Here is an 11561-nt window from a genome sequence, read left to right as displayed (position 1 = left end):
ATATTAATAAATACAAAAAACTTTTCAGAAATTCAAAATATATGTAATAAACAGTATACTGTCACCTTCAACAAGTAAATCAATTTTGCAAACTGAAGGTCCACTATGTGCTCTTTAAAATGCTAATTTTAGCAAAAAAACAGTCATCAATCCTTTTGGGTTGATATTTTTAATTGATGTTATTATTATCCGCATTATATCTTTCTTAAAATGTACATTTTATAATGACCTTGCAATGAACATTTAATTACTCTACTTGTCCATTATTGTGTCCATGACCAGGTAGAACTATTTTGTGATTTTCTCTTATATTGTACCAATAGAAATTTTGAAGCCTCGACTGCACTTTATAGTGATATTGACCCTCTAGATCCCTACCTGACTAAAGCTGCCGATGCCCCTAAAGGCCTGAATTATTTTAATGTGTCTATGGATAATGTTTCCTATAACCAGTGCTTTTACAGGTTTCTCAGTGGGCGCTTCACTGAGGAGAGAAGACCTGATGCACACATCAAGCAGAGGGGAGTCAAGTTGTGACATTTCCCGGCCAACTGTGTTTTCTTCAAATGTCCACTAGAGCCCTCTTGTGGTAAAAAGTGTGTGTTTTGTCTATCCATGTCTACCAATCTGATCGAAGGTTAACGTGAGTCATTAAAAAAAATTGTCTTATCATTTTATCACAACCAGCAAATTGTTATATACTTCTGCCCTATAGACCTGTCTGACACATCCTGCTACCCTGCTTCTGGTTACTCACCGCATGAATGTATCAGGGAATGCTCTCTGCTCAGGAGGGTCCTGTGTGGTCTGCTTGGAAATAGGTGTGGTGACCAGAGATGTGACTGGGATTAAACAGCTGTGTTGTTGGTTGTTGTTGTTGGTGGTGGTCTTTCAGCTGCTCCCGGCAAGGGGTCGCCACAGCGGAATATCCAGTCCGCACTACAACTTGGCACAGGTTTTACGCCGGATGCTCTTCCTGACGCAACCCTCCTATTTTATCCGGGCTTGGGACTGACACTGCATCCAGTGGCTGGGAATTGAACCCCCCGGGCCTTCCGCATGGCAGACGAAACACCTACCACTGAGCCACCAGTGCCCTGGTGGACTAAACAGCTGTGTAGCCTTAAGAAAACCATCTATCAGTGACGATAATCAGAAAAAAAAGCTCTCAATTCGTTAGTGAACATATAAAATGGACTGTGGAGCACTGGAAAAATTTTACATGGTCTTGTTAATGAGAGAGGTCAACAGAGAGTGGGCAGTCTGGTTAGAGAAACATTAGAATTTGGGGTTAATTGCAGCAAAGGATCGCATAAGGTTTTATTTCTGTCCACCAAAAATGATGAGGCTGCAGTGGTTACAGTTGAAGCCTGGTTTGACAAGTGTGTATTTCTTCTGAGGCACACAGGTGGTGGGATCAGAACTAGACATAAATCCAAGGACCCAATCTGTCAGAAGTCCAGGCTGGTGGAGGTTGTATAATGGTGTGGAGAATGTTTTCTTGACACACTCTGAACTAGTTAATATCAGTCGGTAAGCCTTGTTGAGTATTGTTGTTGATCTTAGACAGTACATCCTTTGACACAATTTGCCCATCTTCTAATGGCTACCTTGAGTATAACAATACACCGTCACAATGCTCTGCTATCCAAGTCTCAAACTGATTTCATGTACATGGCAATAAGTTCAGTGTTCTTCAGTAACATTCCCAGTCACCTGATCTGAATCCTATAGAACACCTTTGGGGTGTGGTAAGAGGAAAGATTAACATCATGAAAGTGCCAACATGTCAACATGAACAAGAATCTCATGGGAATGGTTTAAAAACCAAGGGAGCTTAGAAGCAAAGATTTAAAGGTTAGGAACACTGATTTAAAGGTCCCATATTTTACTATTGCTTCAACAATTTACTGTTGGTCTTGGGGTTTTCAATTTGTTCATTTGTGTGTTTCAATTGAATTGGTGTTCATTTTTCATTTTACTATCTGGCAACCCTCTCAAATCACCAAACTATTATATTCATTTTTTTCTAAGCCTCTTTCAGCTATTGTTTTGGGGCTTTGGTGATTTAAAGTCCAAAACCTTCTATTTTTTAGCACAGAAAAGTGGCCGTGTGGATTGTGTTATGATCTTGCTGAATAATGAAGTTCCTCCCAAGTATACTGGATGCTTTTTTCTGGAAACAGGCAGACAGAATTTTTCTGTATAATTTCATGTGTGTATACACAGATCAGCTATAACATCAACACATTAACATTAATTATCTATTATATACCAGTAAAATAGTGACAGGATCATGGGCACCCATGCTTACCCATGCCCATGGATGGTGGATGCCAGAGGTTAAAGTCCTTAATAGTGTAACTACAGCAGTGATCACTGACATGAAGTCTTACATTGATGCACCCAGCCATTGTTTATCAAGGTTGGTTTGAATAGCTAGGTGGATAAATAAAATGAACAAATATTGTACATAAAGCAAAGATTTTAAACCAGGAGATATATTTTATCTTGTACTGATGATGCTGTTTGTATCTTATTATGATACAAAGAAAGTGCACTACATCTGCCACAGTGTGGCATAGGAGAGCCAGTATAGGTTTCAGTCACATTGTGCTTGGTCTTTTTGCATATATGTCTGCATATATGATTCTTGCTGGTTTAAGATGTTAAATTTTCTTTGTCTAAAACGTATAGCTGAATTATGGCTGCAGTACATGTCTGCAAAGCATAGAGAGAAAAACTAAAAGGAAGAGGAGTAAAAATCTGATAAATATTATAAGACAGAGAAGAATAATTATGAGAAATTTTCTTATTGTGATCTTGGCCTAAATTAATATTAAATGTCTAAACTCACCTACCAGTACCAATCTGCATATGTGAGCATACCAGTGTTCTGTTTCTCTCCCTCATGATCTCTCTCTCTCTCTCTCCATATTGGGAAGGATGCTGTGAGAAAGGGGAGGAGGGAGCTAAAATTGGTACCCCAAAGCAGGAAAGCCCATATATGGAATCTGACAGCGCTGTTGTGTGACGTATGCATAGCAGGTACATTGTACTCTGCCAGGGAAGGAGGAGAGGGAAGGGATTTTGATCGCCATTCAGTGCACGTGTGCGTCAAAGTGGGAAGTGGCTCTCTATGTGCGAGAGCCTCTGTGTCAAGCATGTGCGTCACATTGAGTCAGATAGTGTCTCATCATGAGTGTGCGTCAGTGCTGTTGCTGAGCAGTCCATGCTCCTCGGTAGGAAAAAAGAAAGGGATCATACAGAAAGGAGGGGATGTAATGGAATGGTAGAGTAAATGGGAGCAATGGACAGATGACAGTAGGCATGCGTAGAGAAGAGCCATGAAATTAAAAGCTCAAATAAGCAAAGACTAAAGACAATGATATGAAAGATACGGGCAGGTTTAAGTGCACTTTAATATAAATGCATTTGAGTTTGACAGCCAAATACACTTATCAGCGACACATAAAGAACACTGATCCACAATGTCCATTCTTCATATATAGCATATGTCAAGTATTTTTTTTTATCATATACAATACAAAGGTCTCTGATATGTACAGATCTGTTGTTTGTACAAATTTACAAATGTATACACCCTATTACCATACTGAAACCTCAGCACATGCCTCTCTAGAGGCATGTACACCAAACATTCATTCTGTATAACAGCACACATACAGTATAATACTTTTTAACTTAGCATGTAAATAGGTAGAACGTAGGAATCAATCCTTTACTTGACCGTAGACAACGCTACGTTAGCATGTCGACACCATGGGAATTGAACCATTCTAAACCCATGTCGACTAGTAACTGAATAGAAATAGTACCCCATCCCTATTGTCCATTTAATTTTTAAAACAAAAGTTCACTTTTTTTTTTCAAACACCTCTCAAAAAAGAAGAATTTGTCATTCACACGGTCATGTTCACCACTCTACACCGCACACAGTAAAGTTACGATGTTACTGTGGTATTAACTGTATAAATATGCTGCCAGGCTGGGTTCAGCAAGCCTTGGTTGTGCAAAGCATACAATAGCAACAACAGAATGCAAGCATTACAAATATTGATGCTGCAAAAGTCCAGTGCATTTGCATCTAGCCTTGCCCATGAACATGGCTGACCAAGGAGCCATTTACCACTAGCCAAAGTATGAGTCCAGTAAAGTGCTCTTCTTAATGTCAGCTGGTAGCTTCTTCTCCAGAAGGTGTCCGCTGGATTGGTCAAAGCATGCTGGAAACCTGACCTTTGTTGCACACTGGCTTATATATGTTCACAGATCAAAGTAACATTTGTACACCACACTGATACATAGATTTGTAAAAAAGGACATGGCAGCCACAAACCCAAAGCTCAGTGTTGCCTGAATTTCTCATTTAGTAGTGCAGTTGGCATTGTTGTTTTCAGATGAGAACAGAATAATTAAGCTAAATAAAGCCTGATAAAATCTAAATGTTAAAGATTTCTATAGAAATTGCTTGTTATGATTAGGTACAGTGTCTATACATTGAGCTTTGTGCATGTGATACTGCCATTTCAGGAGTTGAGCTTTAAACTGGTTGTTGTTGTTTTTTTCATCTCAGATATGAAGGTAGGATTTTATGTCCATATCTTCATTGCTAACAACTTCAGAGAATTTTCACTACGAGTGAATACAAATGCAAGTCTGTAAGTTGAGCTGCGCTTGCAAAGTAAGAGATCTTAGTCTCTGATAAAAGCTCATGTTACAGTAAAGCAGAGACAAAAACTGACTTCCAAGTGTTTTCACAGCTTGGTCAACACAGCTAGTGTATTGCATCATTGTAGAGATAGTGCACCATTCCTGACATATAAATTCATGGAGAAATACATGAACAAAATATGACTGACTCTTTTCTTTTCTCATATGAGCAATATGAGGAAGTCCTTTTATCCTTATATACATTATGTATATAATTATACAGTTAAATAATCTTCACTTTTTAGTAAAAGTAGCTCCATGAAATATGACAATATGCCATACTTAATGAAGTAAGTCACAGACTTATTTTAGAACGGAGGATCACTTCCACTCCCATCTGAAAGACAATGAGAGAAGAAAACAAAAAAATTATATTTCAATGTTCAAGCATTATTTTAAGTTGAAACTTGCAGACAATTGTTAACAAAAATTAATTGTTCTTACCTTTGTGGAAGCATTGTTGTGGCAGGTGACTTTGGAGTTGATACAACTCAGGTTGTTGCCCCAGGCCAGGAGCGATCGAGGCACCTGCCCCAAACATGGGTTCCAAGGCGGCCAGCTCCTCGAGGAGGGACTGGGCGCAGGGCAGACCAGGCGATGCGGGGCTGACGGGAGAGGAGACAGGCACCGGCATGACAGGCGAGGCTGTCAGCTGTAGTGGTGGAGATGCCGGAATACTGGTTGACAGTGGTGATGGAGCAACCTCTGTCTCCATGGCAACTTCGCCTGCCGCCTTCCCATCTACTATGTCACCCTTGTTGACTGGTGACAGCGTAACCCCGCACCCGGTCGCTTGGTTAGAGTGCGCCGATTGGACGCTACAGAAGTGGCTGGCACTCATAGCAGAGACCCTGTCAAAGTGCAGGGGTGGATGCCAGCACTCAGGAGTTGGTGGGGAAGATGGAGGACTGGAGGGAGATGAAGGGGTGGAAGAGACTGATGGAGATGAGAGATCTTGAAAGATGGTCTCTAAGACACTCTCTTCAAACAGAGAGTCATCATCTGGGAAGATGGGCAGGTCCAGACCTCTCCAGGATTTGACAGGATAAAGTTCACCCAGAAGTGAAATGGTCTCAGGTCCTTCTGTGTCAAGCGAGGGAGATATAGGTCGAGGAGAAACAGGAGACGGTAACAGCTTAGAGAGGAGAGGATCCAGGTAGAAGCCCTCAGCTAGTGTGCTTATGTGATGGGCTAAAAGTGAGATCTCAGTTCTTTCTTTTTCTCTCTCCTGCTCAATTGAGAAGAAAGATAGGCTTGGTTGTTTTCCAGGTGAGGTTTCAGGTGTAAGCAGGCCTTCTGGTGGGTAAGGGAGTGGTCCATATGGGACATCAACATACAATGGACCACGGACCTCAGGCAGACTCATAACAGTGCAGTCCCCATCACCCGGACTGTCTGGGGTTGGAGGAAGTTTCTCATAGAGTGAACCACTGCAAGGATCTGAAGGGAAGAGAATTTCTGTAGGCAAAGCTGGCAAGGTGAGTGGCACTAGGATGGAAAGTGTGGTGGTTGGAGGAGCAGGGCTGCCCTGAGGGTTTGAGGGAGCAGATGGAGATAGAGTGGGAGCTACTGTAGTTGTGACTGTTGCAGTAGATGGAAGGGGTGGAGGTGTGGTGGCACCAGTAGGATCAAAACTGAAAAGAGGCTCTCCAAAGGGAAAGCTGCTGCTGCCTAGCTGAGGTGTATATGGAGGGGTACACACAAATTCCTTAGTCTGCTGGGCCTGAGAGGTAGGCACAGGGGGTAAAGGAAGAGGGAGAGCAGGTAATGGAGGATCTACCTGAAAAGCAGGGGGCAGTAGAATGTTCTGTGTAAGGAAGTCCAAATCTGACACAGTGGCAACAGTATCAGGTGATGAAGCTGCTGAAGGCCTGTCCAGTGATTCACTGGCTGGCTGCTGAAACAAGGTTTCTTCCTCCAGAGAGGAAAGACTGGAGCGTGGACCACTTTCCAATGGCATTGGTTCAATAGAAGAGCTTGTACCTTGTTCCTCTGTAGAGCCTGTGCTGCACACAGTCATGCTGAAGTCAAATGACTGGCCCGAGAGACCACTGCTCCCAGGAGTGAACACTTGGTCAGGACTGGAGAGTGTATCAGGACTCTGCAAGCTGATGATATCTTGCTGTGATGTGCTGGTGCTCAGCACCACAGAGAGCTGGCTCTCTTCAGAACTTAGTTGTTGCCTCACTGCCCAGGCTTCTGGCTCACTATGGCATGGAAAATAAAATAAAATATTAGTGAGGTTCACACTCATTTGAAATTTAGTAGACATTGTAGGTTTGTATATATCTATCAGGTATAAATTTTACCTTATGACATAATTGTTGCTGCTGATAGGGTTCTCTCCAGTCTCCAGCTGCAGGACCATGTAAAGCCAGACCCATGAATGATCCCCAGCCTCCACACGAACCACCATTTCTGCTCTGCCTTCGCCTCCTTCTCTCACTGTGAAAAAAATAGGAGAAAATTGATTAGTCAAGACTAGTTCCATCTTGCATGAAATCTTAAGTCATGCATCATCTTAGTAGGTGCTCAAAAGCGCTTTTCTACTACACTGATGAACTGTGGATATTTTTTTATTATTTAAATGCACTGATGGCTGGTGGTATGATTGAAATACTTTATAATATCCTGAATGTGTGATTACTCAATCTGATACTTACGAAGGCTGCGATGCTGAGCTGAAGCATGTGTAAGGTCCTGTGGATGCAGCAGGCTGTACCAGGATCGAGAGCGAAGAGTTTCCACATCCATACCCAGATAAACATTAACACTGTAGGGAACAAATACACTACTGGTTAGAAACTCTATTATATTTAGTGTATTCTAATTATATTATAACATTAGTCCTGAGATTGAATAATTGCCCATTAAAAAGGGCAATTGACCTCACCTATCTTGTGCATCCTGCAGTCTCATATCACGGCTGTGTTGTGAGCGAAAACACACTAGGAGAAAACTGCTCTCCAACGATGGGTTCAGGGGTTGTTCAGTGGAGGTGCTTTGTCGAGGTGGGTGGGGTTCCAGAGGTGCACAAAAGCAAACCCACACTGGATTGGAAGTCCAGTATGATCCTGGTGGGGTAGGACCGTGGACTGGTGGCAAACAGCAAGCTCGAATCAAAACAAGCTTGTTACCAGCACTCTGCCTTCGCACCGACTTGGAGGTGTTAAAATGGCAACGGAACAATCGATCTAAAAGATAAAGCAGAGTCAAAATTAAGATTTTTTTTCTCCATATTTGAATGGCTGAATCACACTTAGACACTGAGGAATGTGCCAACATTTACACCTTACCAGTGTCAGGGGAAGTTGGAGGCACCAGACTACTCCTCATAATAGCGTGGTCTGCGGGGTCTATAATGTCGTACACACTGTCCCCTTGGGCAACCAAATCTACCTAAAAATTAATTTACAATGTTGCATAAGAGAAATGGTCCACCTCATACTTTCATTGATGAATTATTTAATAGAAATGCAGTTTCTAATAATTAAATTGTTTTGGTTAGACTCACCATTGAGTGTCCGAGGTGCTCAGAGACACTGTCTGTCAGGTAAAGTAGCTTGCCTTCTGCAGTCAGTAACATCAGAAATCCTGGTATTGATTGCACCAGCTCAGAAAGCTCATGAAATGAGAAGAATCCTCCACTTTCCTCAGCACTGCCAACTGCAGCCTCTGAAAAAAAAATGGTGTACAGTAAGTCAGTGAATCATTCACAAATTCTCCAGACATAAGCGCAACCCTATTTAAGCACCATGGACAGCAACTAGGGGTTAGCACCACGGAAAGCGAGCGGCTCGCAACCTCTGTAACTCCATAAGAGATTCTTCTATTAGCGGAACTAATATTCATTCATTATAATAATATTTATTCATTCATTCATTTACCAAATAGCGTGCACATGGTATATTTAATCATATATTTCAGTTCATTAGTTAAATATGTGTTTAACCCAAGACCCACTTGTTGCCATAATTCACATAGTGCGCATAGGCAAAAAATACTACAGCTTAAAAGCGGCCTCTAATCGAATGCTTTACAGACGAATACAGCAACAGTACGATATATATATGTATATATGCAAAATTAAACATAACTTACCTTGGCAGAAAAAGACAGATTTTCTTGTGTATATGCACGCAAGGGACATGATGTGTAGATAGGAGAGGCGTGCCTTGTCCGCATCGGAGATAGGCAACAAGTCCCTCAGGTTCCTTATCTCTGTGTTTATCTGGTCTCTCCGAGCTTTCGATGCTCCTTTAGTTGAACGGTACATCGTGGACGATGTTCGAGGGGAAGCTAAACGGTTATTTGGCGATGTATTTTTGACTGTAGTCTGACTGGAGGAAAGCCCCGACTGTCTTTCCTTGAATGCGGTCAGAGTGTAATAACGCTGTCACGGTATGCTCACATGTCCGGCTTTTCCTCTTCGGTTCCGCCAAAGCGCCTGCGGACCGGAGGCTGACAGGATACTTCCCACGGATCGAAGTGTTGGTAGGTTCGGCTGCTGAAAAAGCCTTATCTCGCCCAGACTTCGGGAGCCCGTAAATCTGGTGGAGTTACTATGACTGCCGGTTACTTATATAGGCTGGTGTAGGGGGGCTCCCAACGCGCCAACACCGACGTAAGAAGGAGAGAGGGGAAGGGGGGGGTTGCTGTAGGTGATTTGATGTGCCTCATCTCAGTGTTCACAAGGCTGAAACTCTCCTCTCTCACCCCTCCCAACTCTTTCACTCTTGACTCTGACTCCGTTCCGACGTCAGCATCCCCTCTCCCTAGTGATGACGTAGGCTTGAAATCGGGAGCCCCGGCGACGCAAAAAGCCCGATTTGGACAAAACCGAGCGGTGGGTGGAGCCAGAGTGTAAAACGTAGACGGAGTCACCGGACTCCTGTGTTGCAGGGAGGAGGGAGGGGGGGACGAAGGGGGCTTTTCTATCTGACATGCATCGAATCATTTCTCATGCACCGCTGTTACTATAACTAAATATAAAGTTCACTTATGATGCCGAATATTAGTCGTATCTTTTGTCATTTGTCATTGTTGCATGTTCATACATCTATGAGGCTTATGAATACACAGCGTTGTATGTTGTTTGTTACCTGCAGTCGTATATTTACTCCAGCAAATCCATTTTCTTCCCGTTGCAGATCACTGTAATGTGCAAGAATGTGGGAAATTGCTAATGCATTATTTTTACCAAGTAAACTGCTCTTAAGGAATCACGTGACGTGACTGAGAACGTATGTATTATAGCTATACTTTCCTGCTTTCTACCCTTATATGGAAAAGCTGAATGTGGCACTGTCAGAAATGCAGCTGCACTGAGCTCCCCTAATTAGACCGTGCACGCAGTGCGACGCTGTGGCACACCGCCAATAGATCAGTCCAAATATGACAATGCAAATGGCTAATATGCCAAGCTCAAACATGATTCACCAAACAACATGAGTATTCAAAGAGCAACTTGGGTAAGATGATGGTGGCTTTGGCATCGCTACGTCACGCTGAATACCTGACATCCAAAGCTCCAGACAGGCAGTAACCGATTAACATTTCATTCATCACTAGTTCATTTCTGTCCATGCACGGACTCTACGTCTAGATGGTTTCTTTCAGTGTGCTTTCTTATCTTTACCCTTTATAATTGTCGCTGTCCGTAATACCTGATTAGCCAGTATGTGAGTCACACCAAAGGGTGAAAACAATGATCCTGCCATGCGATTTGAATAGACCTCACTTCGAGCAACAGGCACCTTTAGGGGATCTATATTTGGCAACTCTAAGTGACTCAGTTGTCTTTTCCGCAGTGAAGCAGCTTTCAGGGCCACTTCGCGCATCGCCCAAGAGAGAAGTACGTGGCAAGATTGCAGATTACTCTAGTTTATTATTCATCGCTTTGACACGCATTCGAATGAAAGGGTTATAGACTCGCGAGTCTGATAGATAGATAGATAGATAGATAGATAGATAGATAGATGCGCAAACTGCGGCACTGTATTTCACATCTGTTGCATGAGGAGTGTGAAGCGCTAGACGACTCGTCGTTATGCCTAAAAATAGCCATGCAGCGGTGACTGACATATTTCCCTCGACGTGATGCAAATGGGTTTAAACACAATGTCTGTGCTTTATAACGAAAATTAAAACCTGGCAATCGTGTGAAGTCTAAGACGAATAGTTAAATCTGTGGAAAGAACAATACGAGGTACTGATTAAAGGATGTTAACAACAATGCATCACTGATTAGCTTAATCAGGGCCATATAACAATAAGAACTACAACTGTAATCACAGACTGGCAGACAGTTTTTGCAAAGCTTTACTATTGATGTGTTTTATTTACTGCTAAATAAACATTTACTATATTACAATATTTACATATTGTACTTTGACTTATCTAGACATAAAGTGTAACCCTAGCAACCCGTTAAGATAAAATCGTTGTTTGAATGTGGATATTGTTCTTTCAGGTTTGCAGAAGTGTATAGGCACCAGTTTGGTTGAGATGTTTGCGGTAATGGCTATCATTGTCATGCTAGTCCAGGTGAGCATTGTGGGAGGTCAGGAAATGGAGCATAAGTAAATTGGTGGGTATGAGTGAAAGATGACACAAGGAGTTGAATGTAAAAGATGCATGGAATATATACACAAGTGAGACCAGTAAAATATGATAACACATGACTCTGAGTTATTCCCTCTATAATTATACCATACCTGTGGAGAGGAAGTCCACAGGACAGATCAACTTTTTATGTTATTTTTTTCTGGTCCAAAATTATGCCTAGTCATGGAGTACATTAAGCTACAGGAAAACGGTTTATGGTCTGG

General features: G+C 42.2%; 1 protein-coding gene across 1 annotated transcript; it reads right to left on the bottom strand.

Annotated features, from left to right (window-relative positions):
* Positions 1-3404: 3404 nt before the first annotated feature.
* npas4a (neuronal PAS domain protein 4a) lies at positions 3405-9288 on the bottom strand. The gene is made up of 8 exons (XM_053506142.1): positions 8833-9288; positions 8246-8406; positions 8028-8130; positions 7625-7925; positions 7395-7504; positions 7041-7176; positions 5176-6938; positions 3405-5068 (listed from the first exon to the last, which is right to left on the bottom strand). Exons 1-8 carry the CDS (start codon positions 9005-9007, stop codon positions 5040-5042), a joined length of 2778 nt encoding a protein of 925 aa, XP_053362117.1. The 5' UTR covers positions 9008-9288; the 3' UTR covers positions 3405-5039.
* Positions 9289-11561: the final 2273 nt, after the last annotated feature.

The sequence above is a fragment of the Clarias gariepinus genome, chromosome 10 (genome assembly GCF_024256425.1).
Source record: "Clarias gariepinus isolate MV-2021 ecotype Netherlands chromosome 10, CGAR_prim_01v2, whole genome shotgun sequence".
Taxonomy (NCBI): Eukaryota; Metazoa; Chordata; class Actinopteri; order Siluriformes; family Clariidae; genus Clarias; species Clarias gariepinus.
The sequence above is the reverse complement of the archived record's forward strand: the minus strand, read 5'-3'. Positions and strand labels throughout refer to the sequence as shown.